General features: G+C 44.2%; 1 protein-coding gene across 1 annotated transcript in view; it reads right to left on the minus strand.

The window, feature by feature from the left end:
* The window catches only part of TBC1D2B (TBC1 domain family member 2B), a 39,907-nt gene that overhangs the window by 5,855 nt on the left and 18,840 nt on the right, over positions 1 to 15,212 (minus strand). Inside the window, exons 6-12 of the mRNA XM_083413014.1 lie at positions 14,263 to 14,658; positions 13,152 to 13,262; positions 12,320 to 12,513; positions 9,308 to 9,802; positions 6,345 to 6,462; positions 5,560 to 5,745; positions 4,247 to 4,368 (exon numbers count right to left, since the gene is read on the minus strand). Of these exons, the coding sequence (XP_083269140.1) occupies positions 4,247 to 4,368; positions 5,560 to 5,745; positions 6,345 to 6,462; positions 9,308 to 9,802; positions 12,320 to 12,513; positions 13,152 to 13,262; positions 14,263 to 14,658 (1,622 nt within the window). The remainder of the gene's footprint in view (positions 1 to 4,246; positions 4,369 to 5,559; positions 5,746 to 6,344; positions 6,463 to 9,307; positions 9,803 to 12,319; positions 12,514 to 13,151; positions 13,263 to 14,262; positions 14,659 to 15,212) is intronic.

Genomic DNA, 15,212 nt, shown 5'->3' on the forward strand with positions numbered 1-15,212 from the left:
CTACTCCCAGCATCAACTTGCCTAATGTTCAAATGATCTTCTGAAGCCCTTCTTCAAGTGCCCCCACAGGGGGTGAAAATAAGAGACAGAGCCTGTTTGGTCATGGCACTGTCTGCGGAATGTTCTCCCCACTGCCAAATCTTATGTCTTCCCAGCCCCAGGTGAGTGGAACACTTATCACCTAACTAAGGATTTAATAATGTTGGATATACCGTATTTTTCGTTCCATAGGACGCTCCGTCACATAGGACGCACTTACTTTTTTGGGGGGGAAATAAAGGAAAAATTTTTTTCCTTTATTTCCCCCCCCAAAACCAGGTCGGGGAACAGTGGGATGGCTGCGCTGCGCCTCCTCGCTGTCCCCCAAGCTTGTGGGGCTGGCCGATGTCTGCCCGGCGCGAGGGGCGCTCTGCTTCAGGGTGCCCCACGCGCCGGGCGGCAGGCTGCAGACACCTGCGCGAAGCACGGGGCGTCCTCCGGAGGGAGCCCCGTGCTCCGCGCTGCAGGCTGCCGCCCGCAAGCCTTGCGCTCCCGGGGGGAGTTCCCCCCGGTGCGCAAGGCTTGCGGACACCTCAGCGAAGCACGGGACGTCCTCCGAAGGGCGTCCCGTGCTCCGCGCTGCAGGCTGCTGCCCGCAAGCCTTGCGCGCTAGGGGGGAGTTCCCCCCCCCGTGCGCAAGGCTTGCGGACACCTCCGCGAAGCACGGGGCGTCCTCCGAAGGGCGCCCCGTGCTCCGCGCTGCAGGCTGCCGCCCACAAGCCTTGCGCGCCAGGGGGGAGTTCCCCCCGGTGCGCAAGGGTTGCCGATACCTGCACGAAGCACGGGACATCCTCCGGAGGGCACCCCATGCTCCGCGCTGCAGGCTCCACGCTGCAGGCTGCCACCGGCAAGCATTGCGCTCCCGGGGGGTGTTCCCCCCGTGCGCAAGGCTTGCCGACACCTGCGCGAAGCACGGGGCGTCCTCCGAAGGGCGCCCCGTGCTGCGCGCTGCAGGCTGCCGCCCGCAAGCCTTGCGCGCCCAGGGGAACTCCCCCCAGGTGCGCAAGGCTTGCGGATAGCTTCCTGGAGCCTGGAGAGCAAGAGGTGGCGGTGCGCACCTATGCCTCTCGCTCTCCAGGCTTCCGCCAAAGCCTGCATTCGCTCCATAGGACGCACACACATTTCCCCTTCATTTTTGGAGGGGGAAAAGTGCGTCCTATAGAGCGAAAAATACGGTATCTATTTAATGCTGCTTTTAAGGTTTTAATTGTATTTATAAGCTGTCCTGTCAGCTGTAAGCTGTAAGCTGTAAGCTGTAAGGGACGCGGGTGGCGCTTTGGGTTAAAGCCTCAGCGCCTAGGGCTTGCCGATCGAAAGGTCGGCGGTTCGAATCCCCGTGGCGGGGTGCGCTCCCGTTGTTCGGTCCCAGCGCCTGCCAACCTAGCAGTTCGAAAGCACTCTCGGGTGCAAGTAGATAAATAGGGACCGCTTACTAGCGGGAAGGTAAACGGCGTTTCCGTGTGCGGCTCTGGCTCGCCAGAGCAGCGATGTTACGCTGGCCACGTGACCCGCAAGTGTCTTCGGACAGCGCTGGCCCCCGGCCTCTTTGAGTGAGATGGGCGCACAACCCTAGAGTCTGTCAAGACTGGCCCGTACGGGCAGGGGTACCTTTACCTTTACCTTATTTAATGCTGCTTTTAAGGTTTTAATTGTATTTATAAGCTGTCCTGTCAGCTGTAGAATACAGTAGTACCTTGGAAGTTGAACAGAATCCATTCTGAAAGTCCGTTCGACTTTCAAAACATTTGAAAACCAAATCACAGCTTCTGATTGGCTGAAGGAAGCTCCTGCAGCCAACCAGAAGCTGTGGAAGCCCTGTCGGGCATTTGGCTTCCAAAAATAGTTTGCAAACCGGAACAGTCACTTCCAGGTTTGCGACATTCAGGAGCCAAAACGTCTGAGTTCCAGGGCGTTTGACAACCAAGGTACAACTGTAGAAGAATGGAGAAGATTAAAAATACTGTTTACATTTCCTTTTGCCTGCTTATAGTTTAATATAAATGCTAATTTAAAGCTTTTTAAAGCCCAGGTTGTTCAAATTAGACCTAAAATTTCCCCCCCTTTTTCCTTAAGGCCTTTTCCTGTTGTGGCACCCATCTGTGGGAAAGCAAGGCATGTCAGGCCCCATCATTATACTGCTTTAGGTAGTTGTAAGAGTCTGGGTTTTTTAGGTAGCCAGCCAGATATATGTTTAATTTTATGTTTTATGGATTATAAATGTTGCATATAATGTGTTAATATGACATCTGCTGTAATTGTGATGTTTAGCTTATGTCAAGGTGGGAACTGGGAGCCGGTCAGCAATAACTCACCAGGTGTCAGTAAAGTTAACTCTTTATTCAAAGACAAAGCAAAACAGCTCAGGTCTAGTGAGCACAGCAACTCTTCCTGTATTTCTGAAACAATGCCTGTAAGTGGTGTCTCCTGATCTCGAGGTAATTGCAGCAGTAACTCTTTATATATCTATCTGTAATGTAGTGGCAGTGGCAGAAAGCAATCACTAGGTGGTGTGCTTGCTTCCAATGCAGCTTTGCTATAATGAGGGCTTCTGATATACAATTTATAATGAGCACTTAGCGCTAGATGCCACTATAAATCTATCAATATAATGAAGAAGACTATAAATCTACTTGCATAATTAGAAGTTGGCATCAACCAGAGGCTAGCCAGCTGGCCTGATAAGGAAAGGAGCCAACTGGGCGACAGGCCTACCTCAACCCAGCCATGAAGCTGGCACCCAGACATGAACTTGGTCCCCCCTCCCGAAAATATGAAGGAAGGAAAATGTACATCATTAAGAGCACCTGCACAGCCAGCTATTGAACCTGTCCAGTGTCTATAAATGCTACCCATCTCAGCGAAGGAGGGAGTTCCAGAAGAAGCACTGAAGAACCGAGGAACGAGAGGGAGAAGAACTGAAGGCGAACTGAAGAGGGACTGAAGAATCAAGCAGTGCAGGGACCAGCTCACTTACCACCTGGGTGTGTGACCTGCCCAGCAGCCTGAAGTGTTGGGCAGCAGTCTCTTAGCAGCTGGCAGGGCATGCAGTTGAGCTTATATGTTTATCTTTATCTGTCTCTATAACTGTTTGTATTTGTGCTTAGAGTCTAGCTTATAGTGTCATATTAATATTTATCAATTAATAAACTGCCATCTTCTTCTTACCTGGTGGTCTATTGGTTTTCCATCTGCTGTGATTGAAAAGAACCTATTGCCTGCACCTTGCTCTAAGAACTAGGCTAGGCAGCTGGTAATACACTTCCCAGTAGGTCTTGCCCCAATGAGGCAGTTGCAAGGATTGAAGGTCCTTGCCTTCCCACTGCTCTCTAAGTCTCCTCCTCCCCCAGGTTCTTCTGAAACAACCTGAGATGACTTCTCCTTGTCTGTCTTTGCTCTGCCCTCTTCATACCTCTTCAGGTTCTGGGAGATAGGAGGGGAGGGGAGCTGGTCTCAGCAGATAGGCATGATCTCTGATCTCTGCCCTTTGCCCCCCACCTTCTAGCCTCCACTTCTGCCTCTGATTCTGGACTGCCCTCTGGCACCGCCTCTTCATGCTCACTAAACCCTGTTACCTCTTCAGCTTCCAACACCTCCTCCCCCCAGTCTTCTCCCTCTGACCACTCATGGTCATCCAACCAACAATCCCCTGGCTCTGGGTCTTCTTCCCTTGGGGGGTTCCCCAGCTGGTGCTTCCCCCCACTCCTCTGCATCCAGCCGGTCAATGACAGCTTATTTTTTAGTTGCTGCTTTGCTAAGAGTATTTTATAGGTTGTAATTGTTTTACTGATTATTTGTTAATTGATTTATATTATTTATGCTGGATTTGTGATGCTATTGCTACTTATTGTTTATAAGCTGCTTTGGGAATTATTTGAATAAAAAGCAGCATAGAAACACAATAAATCAAATCAAACAAATCAATTTTGATGGCTGTTCTGGAATTGTTGTTTGTTTTCAGTTTGTTAATGTTCAGTTGAATTATAGGGCTTCAAATGAGAATTATTGTTTGTTTTATACTATTTTGTTACCAATTTGTTAGTTGCCTTGAGTTTCTTTGGAAAGTTAGGCAGCACAGAAAACTTTACACTTAGTTGTTTTAATTTTAGCGCATGGAATGAAGGTCAAGTCAGAGACTTAAATAAAAACAAAACTGAACATAGATATTCTTTCTAAGCAAGCAGTTTCCAACTTCCAAAAAGGCCCTTACCTAGCATCAAGGACTGTGCGAGTGAAGTATCTGAGGTACTTGAATATGGACATCGAGTCTTGCTGTTTTAAGATTTCCTCCTCTTTGTATTTAAAGAGCGCCAAAGCAAACCGGAACATTACCTAAATGTTTGACAAACATTAGGTTACAAAAGAGAATGAGCAGTGTTTAAAATTCCCTGCCACTTCAGTTAACTGCATGGAAGAGATCACTAACTATTTAGGCCACAAAAGCCTCATCCCCTCAACTTCTAGAAAATTATGGTTAGTCTCGCTTCCCACTCTGTTGGCTTCAGAAACTCCATGAGCCACTGCCCACATGCATTCAAGGCACAAGGACTAGAACCCTGGTTTTCACAAGGAAAGCAGAGATTGATGAGATGTTTAATTATAGTGCAACAGCAGAGTCTCATGGAATTCACACAGAACTATTTGTCAATATTCTTCCAGAGGTAAATTTAGTTCATCCTATCAAATTCTCTAAGCAGTATGAAAGATAGTCTTCAGAAAACATTAACACTTAATAGTCTGGTTTGGCCATAACACTCAACTATTGTGAACAAGACTCAGGCTGTTCATTCATTCCCCTTCCTCTCCTCTCCTCCCCTTCCCCTGGCTTGGCTGCAGTTTAGCATTATGTCTGAACCCTAAACAGTGATTAATCCGAACTACATTATATTGAAACAAGTCAACTTCATAAACCAAGGTTTGAAGATGGTTTCAGTAAGTCATAGTTGATTGGACACAGGTGGCCAGGGTGCAGCCATAACATTAAACTGCAGTTAGTTAAAACAGAAACCAAAACTTCCTATCTCCTCATGGCTGTACTGGAGGAGGGAACTGACAAGTTTAAGACTCATTCACATTATGCTAAATCAGGAGTCAGCAAACTTTTCAGCAGGGGGCCGGTCCCTCAGACCTTGTGGGGGACTGGACTATATTGGGGGGGGGGGGATGAACGAATTCCTTTGCCCCACAAATAACCCAGAGATGCATTTTAAATAAAAGCACACATTCTACTCATGTAAAAACATGCTGATTCCCAGACCGTCCACAGGCCGGATTTAGAAGGCGACTGGGCCGGATCCGGCCCCTGGGCCTTAGTTTGCCTACCCATGTGCTAAATCATAGCTTAGTCTGAACATTGCCAGCAATTCAATTTCTTTCCTCAAGCAATTGTTTCATCAGCAGTCATGAAAGATACAGGGCACAACCAAGGCACATGGAAATGAATGGGACAACTGAGCTATTGCAGCTCAGCTTTACCCACAGGTTCTACAAACACCAGGAAACATTCAGGGTTACGCCATGTACCTTTGGCCCCTCGTACAAAAAAGAGTCCCATATCTTGAAGAGTATGTCGCTGACCACACTGTCCACAAACACAACAAGGAACCAGTTGAAGGTGATGAGCGAGTAGTCCACTCTGTATTGCTCAAAGTGGGCATGCAGCCGAGGGAGTTTCTCACTCATCAAGTCCTTGAAGACTCTCTGGTCAACCTCAAGGAGTGCAAGACAAAAGAAAACTCATTCAGACAAAAATGGAACAAACGGTTCAATCTTTTTAAAAAAAATAAAATGGCAGCCTCACAAGGCCTTAAAGGAGGGTGACTGAATCTCTAATGCCAGAGCAAACTGGTATCTGATTAAAAAGGTGGCACTTAAAAGTAGGGATAATTCCTATAGAACAAGAACCCCATATGCAGAAATATAATATACACTGGCAGAAGGGACATTTATCAATGTGAAAGAGCAAAAATCTAAATACATACAAGCTGACTAGTATGTCTAATTCTCAAAAAAAGCATGTGGCTCATAACCAAAAGAGCCAGATTGCAGCTGGAGATTCACGTGACGGGATGTTTTTACATGCAAAACAAAAGGAAAGACTTCCTGTGTGTAATAATCCACCAAGTCAGGGCAACAGGTTCTAGCCTAACTTCCATTTCAGTATGTGAGTTTTCTATATGCAGGGATGTGTATTTGTTGCATGTATGGAGAAAGAGCTTATCACTTAAGCCCCTACCAAGATTCTGCTTCCGGTGTTTGAGAGAACTAGGCCTTTAGGGGCTGAATTTGCATGCCGGCACACTCCATACCTGGGAGCCTAGTAAGGTTTTAGTATAATAGTCCCGAGGCATGAAGACCTCCACTATTGTAACTAGGCACCAAAAGGCATCTTCCTGCTCCAAGTAGAGAAGCGCAATTGCCACCAATCTGAAAGACAGAAGATAAAACAGAACAATCTCATATTGCAAAACTGCAAGAGTCTGGGTGCCATTAAAACTGATGCTGGTAAGCGACTGGCACTAATAGATGCATCGACCACAGAGAAGGGCTCAAACGAGCGCTGCTTGGCTTGTTTAAACATATATGCATACATATTTCACCAGCTTCATCTGGTTCACCAGCTTTGGCCATTCCTGGACAGGGATAGTCCATCCATTGGGAACCTCGAGGCTAGTTTACTGCAATGTGTTCTATGTGGGGCTGCCCTCGGGCCTGGTTTAAAACCTCCAGCTGGTGCAGAATGTGGCAGCCAGACCACTGATAGGGGCACATAACCAACAACATGTGACCCACTTGTTAAAATATCTGGACTGGCTGCCCATCTCCTACTGAGCCAGGCTCAAGATTTCTGCATTAATTTACATATCACTGAACAACTTAGGTCCAGGGTAAACCTCAGGGGCCATCTGAACCCTTATGTCCCAGCTCTTTCACCAGTAGAAACATTGCTGTTTGTCCTGAGTCGCTGGGGGTCATTTGACATCAAGGGTGAAGCACATCATCTCCCAGAATGTCCTCTCCATGGAATGCAGCCTAAAGATCCAGTGTGCGCTTACAGACAGCATGGAGCCATAAAGGGAGATGTCTGACCAGCTGAAGAGGCAAAAGCACCAGCCGTCCATCACCATGTTCCTCTGCAAAATACCACCACCAGCAGCAGCAAGTGCATCTGAATTGCAGCCAAGCACTTCAGGGTACTGGTCTATTCCTTGTTGCTGTTTCCACGTCATCCTCCAGCAATGAGGAAGACTGAGTACCACCACTGCCCACCCGCAACAGCAGCAGCAGCAGCAGCAGCAAGAGAAGTCCTACAGCCAATCACTTCTGGGGTACCAGTCCACTGGAAGACTGAGAGCCACCACGGCCACAATTCCTGCCCATCTGGTAAGTACTGCTGGTTTTTTAAAGGGTTTTTCTAGGGGTTTCAGAGATTTAGATGGTATGTGTATTTCAATTATACACAATTCCGTGTACGTGTGCAGTGCCTCGGAATACAACTGCTGTGTAAATTGGGAGTTGCCTGTAGCTCTAGACCAATCTGGTTTATTGCTAAAAGGAATATTGCTGATGCTATTAGAAGGGTTCTGGATATTATTATTATTATTATTATTATTATTACATTGGTGGCCCGCAAGACGAATGCCTCGGAAGACGAAAAACTCGCAAGACGAAAGAGTTTTTCGTTTTCTGAGTTGCTTCGCAAGGCGGATTTCCCTATGGGCTTGCTTCGCAAGACGAAACGTCTTGCGTCTTTTTTTTTTTAAAACCGCCAATGCATTCCTATGGGAAACCGTCAATACACATTGGTGCTTCGCAAGACGAAAAAACTCGTAGAACGAAAAAACTCGCAGAACGAATTAATTTCGTCTTGCGGGGCACCACTGTATTATTATTATTGAATTTATATACTGCTCTATACCCGGGGGTCTCAGGGTGGTTCACAGAATAAAATCAAGAAATAAAACCAATATATAATTCACCATGCACACAAATGTAATTATTCTGTAACTTTAATTTCACTAGACACCTTCAAGACCTTTGATTGTATTGAATGGAGCTACTTCAGGAAACTCTTATCAAAGAGTTGTTTTTACACTGAACTGAGCATATTTATTTGGAATTCTAAGCTTGCATTACCCTTAGTGGAGTTAACTCCACAATTTTCACAATCAAAAGAGGGACCAAACAAGGCTATCCACTATTGCCACTCCAATTTGCAGTGGCAATAGAGGCTTTAGCTACAAATCTAAGAGATATCCAAATTCATGGAACTGAACATAAATTAAATCTATTTCCACACGATCTGCTAATAATGTTTTATGATCCTAAAAGAGCTCTCTTGCCTCTACAGCAGACTCTTAGTATGTCTGCTAAGGTTGCTGGGTGGGTGTGGGTGTGGACTAGATGACCTTCTACAATTCTATGAAAAATCAATTACAACAAATCAGTGATGTTTCCTATTTTCTTGATTTCAGAACACAACTGTTTACACTCTAATTCTGGTTTTAAACTGCTATGTGGTGGATTCAGATATCTCAGAGTAGTTATAACCATGGAGTTATGTCAACTTTGCTGAAGGAATTTTGGGAATCTCGACAAAAGGCTACAGAAGCATTTAAATTTAAGTTGGTTAGGCCAAATTGCAGTTGTGAAGGTGTGCATTCTTCATAAATCTCTATTTTTCTTTCAGGTCCTGCCCGTAACTATCCCTCTTTCTCAATTGGCTCACTTGATTAATAACACTTGATTAATAATTTTATTTCAGGAGGTAAAGAAAGCAGGGTGTGCTGTCTAACCTTGTATTGACCAAGAACTAAGGGAGGTCTTGGTGCCCCAAATCTTAAGTTGTATTACAAGGCTTTCCAATTAAAACAGTTGACATATATGATTAACAACTCAGCTTCAACTCTATGAGCCAAAATGGAACTGGAACCCTTGCAAGCCTCTCTTAACGCCTTACCCACCCTGAAAACTTCGTGGGCTCACATTAACAAAATAATTAATCTGTTTCTACAGCTGACCCTTTGAATATGGCATAAATGGCAATCACATTTAGCTCATTTGCCGTCACCTTTAACTCCTATTTTAGATCACCCAGCCTTTTGCTTTACAATAAATATCACTAGTTCCTATTGTGGAGATAAAGGGGAATCTCTATGTAATTTATGTTTCGCCTCTCATAACAAAATGACAATAAATATTTCTTTTTCAAAAAATTAATAAAAGTGAGACATGCCAAATGACTACAGAAAAAGAAGAAAACAGATTCTACCTGTTGAGACCCTGGCAATATCCTATGTCTGGATTCCGCCAAGAAAATGCAAGCAAGACATTCCGCAGCTTCTGCACTCCTTCAGATGTCAGAGAAGAGTAATGCTTGTTGTTGGGCAAAGTCCGCAGAAGATCTAGCTCTATCTGCTTTGAAGCCGGGTTCTGCTTCTTCAGGGCATTCTGAAGAAGTGATTGGAAGTAGCCGGGGTCCATGTGTTCTCTGAACTTCTTTACATGAAGGCCAATGCACCATTTCCACATCTGGGAGCGGTGTGCATGCGGAATCCCATACCGAATGAGGTTCTTGAGTTCCACAGAGCGCACCATCTCCCTGTTCATGGTGCTAGCCAGATAGTTCTCCCACTTCACCCCTGTGGACATCTCCTGGTTTTCAGTAAGGGAGAGCGATTTCAGATCCAAGGCCCGAACCTTCGCTACCAGCTTCTCTTCCTCATCATCCTCTGGGACTGTCTGAAACCCATAAATATCATATTCACTGTAAAGGAGAGAGAAATCTGATTAACTGGGAATCTTTAGGAATGGAAAAAACTCAAGCAAGAGCGAAAGTTGATATTCTGGAAGTCTGCTATATCTTTTGTGAGCTCAGATAAATGCACTAAGTCCCCCCCCCCCCCATTCTGTTAACTCATTCATTTTAGTAAGGGAGCAGATGGCGCTGTGGTCTAAAACACTGAGGGCTTGCTGATCAGAAGTTCAGCAGTTTGAGTTCGCGTGATAGGATGAGTTCTTGTTGCTCTGTCCCAGCTCCTGCCAACCTAGCAGTGCGAAAGCATATCAGCGCAAGTAGATAAATAGGTGGCAGGAAGGTAAATAGCATTTCCATGTGCTCTGACATTCGTCACAGGGCCCTGTTGCACCAGAAGCAGTTTAGTCATGCTGGCCTCATGACCCAGAAATCTATCTGTAGACAAATGCTGGCTCTCTTGACCTGAAGTGAGATGAGTACTGCACTCCATAGTCAAGTTTCACTGGACTTAACTATCCAGGAGTCCTTTACCCTTTAGGTATGTGTTGTTGTTGTTGCTGTTGTTTGTTTGTTTGTTTGTTTGTTTATTGTTAATTTATCCATCATCTTTTAAGCCACTGCCTCAAAGCAATTTGCATATAAGGTAATTATGAGCAGTGAAAAATACAAAGCCTACAAATACATTTAAAACAAGCCAAAACCCCTAGCAAATGGACAGTCATGGGAAAGACCTGGGAAAGCCTGTCAGAACACAAATATCTTCATTTGTTTCTGGAAAGTTAAATAGTGGGAGTCTGTCATATCTCAACAAGAATACTATTCCATAGAACAGAGGTGGCCACCCTGAAAGTCTTGCTCTAAGATCTTTGGGTCTTGCAGGAGAAATTCTTCTGCACACTACAGCAATCTACTGTATAAGGGATAAGGTGGTCTCTTACACTGATTTAACCCTTCAAAGCATATGTGACAGATTTAATACCAAAATATTTGCCAGTAACAATGCTAAGGATTTACTTACACCTGTGCTCGCCAAAATTATTGAATGCCTCACCAGAATGGTAATGCCATCACACTGTGAAATTAAAAGTTTCTAGTCTCACACATTTTAACCATTATTTTCCAATGGCAAGGGATAGAGCTTGGAGCTTCTCCATCCTCCCCTTTCCCAACAGCACTCAGTGATCTTCCTTCACCTCCAGTTTCCAGTCTCCTGTTTTAGAGAATATTTCCAAATATCTTGTGAACCATCCTGAAATCTTTTGGTGAAGGATGGTATATTATTATTATATTATTATTATTATTATTATTATTATTATTATTATTATTATGTTAAATACTTCTTATAAGTGTTCAGACAAAAGATTTCTCAAGTTAGAAAACATGCTGATTATACTTGAATTAAATAAGTTAATTCAGGCTTTGCAACTAATTATTTAAGGGATGGTACACCCCTCTTTCACACACTTTAACACACACACACAATGTTTAAAAAATATTTAAGGGGTCATCTTGCCAGGGAGGTTGCAGAAGTTCTAGCTTAGAGCAGCTCACCCTAAAAAGGTGTTAAATTCAGTCCCACTGTTCCCCAAAGAAAATACGATGCTACTGGCACCCATTCCAAATGCAAAAGTAAAGAAAGCATTTGTCATTGGTGTCTTAACATCACACAACAACACTTCACACAAGAACATAGGAAACTGCCTTCTACCAAGTCAGACAAATGACCAGCTAGCACAGAACTATCTAGGGCACATGCTTTGCATGCAGAAGGTCTTAGGTAATGCCTACAGCATCTCCATGTAGAGAAGGGAAGGTCTAGAATTCTGGAGTCATTGCCAGTCAATGGTTTTTTTCTCTGGGAATTGCTTTTATGTTCACTTTCTAGTACACAAAATGCAGTAACAACAATAAAGAAAGAGAATAGATCAAAACAAGAAAGGAAAAGGAAGAAGGCTATGAGGAGTGAAGAGGGAGTGGTTAGTATTCTAAAAATAGCAGAACTCCAGACAATTGTCCTTCATAAGCATATTATCCAAGAACTGCTGCCAGTCAGTGTTGACAATACTGAGCTAGATGGACCGATCATCTCACTCAGTGTATGGCATCTAAAGTCTACTCTAAACCAATTCAGCACAAGCTGCCCAGGATTTCGGGCAGGGGATTCTCTCCTGGAATTTGAGGGACTGAACCCAGGCACTCAACCACTGAGGTAGTTCCATAACTCTTACAACAGTCCTAACAACACAAGTCTTGTATTATCCTAGTACATGTGTGCTGGTGGAGCATGCATACGTGCGCCCCCTATCACCCCACCCCGATTCTGCCCTCTTTCGGGTCCAAAAGGACTGCCAAAGGGCAACCAGGCAAAGACATAGTTGCAGTTAAGAGATTTAACACTGTGAGTGCCAGCTTAGTCCCTCAGCTGCTACACTGCACTAGCTCTCAGAAAAGGCTGTGGTGTTTTTAAATTTTACTTTATTTATATAGTGGTACCATATGTGAAGTTATCAAGAGTCTTCTGTTTACCTGACCATGTGAGGTTTGAAGTACGTCTGCTCCAGGTGCTCACTGCTGTCCACTTTCAAGGCATCTTCCAGGAGCTGGGTCACCACATCATGACAAGGACCCTGCTCCTCTGAGCAAACTGGGGTCTTCATCTCTTGAAGCAAGATAAGATACTTACTTTCCACTTGGCAGAGCTTGGCTTCAAGGCTTGTATACTGCAGAGAATACACCAAAGAATTCTTTCAAATTGGCACTTGCAGAAACATTTCAGTAATGCATGGGAATCCATTTCAATAAGCAAGTGAGTGAGTGTATGTATGCACAAGTTGTCAAGTTCTCAACAGGGTTGAGAAACCTCAGTCCCAGAGGCCAGATCCAGCTACCTACACCTCTTTAACTTTATGCTTGGGATTCTCCCCAGACCATAACACCTCCTCAAGTGCTTTTGCTTGGCCAGAATGCACGCCTCTTGGTTGTGTGGAAGGAGGATGTAGAGATGCGTATGTGCAGTTACTGATGATTTTTTGCATGGCTACGATCTCCTGCACAAAGGTAAGAGTCACATCCACGTGCACCTGCCCTGCCCACAACTGGTGTGTGTCGCCTGGAAGGCTGCCCGTGAAGGAATGCTGCAAACCTAAGACTGAAAAAGGGTTCCCCACCTCTGAGATAAAACGAGGATGTTGCAATTCCAGAAAAAGACAGAGGGTTCTGCAAATCAGCATAACAATAAGTTTTAAGTTCCTCTTTCTATATATTGCTTGAAATTTTCACTTCTGGCAATGAAAGCTAGCAGGATTTTACTTTCAGTGTCAAGTGAAAGATTTACAATGAGCATCTGTGTTAAGCTGACCTTTGTCATCAAGTCTCTTTCTCTGTTTTCAGCAGTTCTCCGTAAAGCAGACAGTTCTAGGATCTCTTTATTTAAAAATTTGTTCTGGTTTTTATAACCCTGAAGACTATCCTGTGAACAAAAGATATGGTTAAATATAGGTTATTTAAAAAATATATTATGAGGAATACAAGCAGTAAGGACGAGCGAAGCTTGACCCAAGAAGCTCTACTTTTCTTTTGTTTTGAAAACAGTATATTGACACGGGGGGGGGCACTCCAGAATTACAGAGAAAGTGCTCAAGTGGGGAGCTAGATAGTCAAAGAACTCAAAGGCGTGCTATAAATTCCACTCATGAGAACTTGACACGGTGGACCATTTTAGGGCTAGACCACTAGTAAGACTGTACTCTCCAATTTTATACAACTATAGGGAAAATGAAACTCTAATGACAAAACAATGACCTGACTCACTGACTTCCAGCTGTTGCTCAATCACTCAAGATCATGCTAAGTTTCTTGAGAAGCTCTACTTTAAAAATCAAATGTGTCTCAAGCATTAAGAAATAGGGAAGCAATGAAAGTTTATAAAAGAGTTCTATATTTTCAAATCATTAAGCTGTGACTGTTTCTGCTGGGCTCTGTCTTCCCTTAAGACTCTTCAGGTCTGAAGGTTGTCAAATAAGGCAGCATCTTGCCACATATATTGTCGCTCTCTCTTTAATCTGTATTTGTATCATGCTATATGTGTTCTCATGTTGTTGCTCTTATGGCATTTTGTTACTTATTCATGGATGTGACCCTATTCCTTAAACCTTGTTTGCAACACCTGTTGTGATCTGAGAATTGGGTCCCCTACAGCTCAACTCAGATAGATGCAATGCCAAAACATGGTTTGGCGAGTCAGGGCCACCTTCAAATGATCCTCATTCCACCTCTCTTCCATTCACATTTTCTACTTGATAGTTTTTACCAACCAAACTTAGCCCTTGTGTCCAAAATTAGTGAAATGTGGTGAGTGCCTTGCTTCCAAACCAAGGTTCAAACTATTTCCTGAAAATATTCAGCCTACAGAAGGACACATCACATGGAATCCTCAGGGCCTCCACTACTGAAGCAAAAATGTTCCTTACCTTCAGCCTGTCAAGTTCCTGCAGTTCTTTGTTGATGGAAGAAGACATGGGAGAATGGACTGATCCTCCACTCTGGCCAGATGACTGGCCCTCGCATTCACTCAGCTCCCTGGAAAGTTTCATGATCACTTCATCTTTGGCTTGAATGGTCTCCATAAGCATGCCCAGCTGCTCATTGAGCTCGCCCACCTTGCATTTCAAATTCTTCACTTCCTGCCGCAAACTGTCCTTCTCCAGATTAAGCTTTTCAAGCTGGTTGTTGAGACCCAATATCTGATTGTCTTTTTCATGAAGCAGCTCTAACTTATCTTTGGGGACTCCATCACAAAGATGCCCTACAAAATATTTGTCATACTGGGAAGATCTGACAGTCTGCTGCAGAAGCCGCACAAGTTCCTTTAAGGAGAAGGGAAAAAAGGATATTGGTGAACATGGGGGCATGCGCAAGTTAGATGTGCTTTACCTCTTAGCTACCGTTGATGTTAATTCCTCCTTTATCAACTTTTATATGCTTGTGCTTAATTATTTTTACTGAGAATATTTTTGTTTTCTTCCTATATACATCATGTTGCATCACATTGCAGTTTGCATGGCCACCATGCCAACTCCAGTGTGACAAATGGCAGCCAGGAGGAGGGAGAGGTGCTTCACAGACTGGTTTAGTAAGCTACTCTGAAGCACCTGCCTCCATTAAATGCAGTTGCAACAAGGCTTAACCAAGGCACTTCACAGAGGTTTAACATAGCAGCTCTGTTCCGAAGCAGGAGCAGGCTGGCGGGGGAAGGGGGGCTTTGGAAAGGGGTTGGCAGATAGATGGCTGGTAAGTGGAGTGAGCAGAAGCAGAGGTCCCAATATTTTATATGTAAACTGCGTAGAGGTTTGCTTTACAATAAATAATAAACCAAATAAAAAAACCTATTTGGTTAAATAAAAGATAAACTATGTCTATG

Source organism: Podarcis tiliguerta, assembly GCF_965153285.1.
Source record: "Podarcis tiliguerta genome assembly, chromosome: 14".
Classification (NCBI taxonomy): Eukaryota; Metazoa; Chordata; class Lepidosauria; order Squamata; family Lacertidae; genus Podarcis; species Podarcis tiliguerta.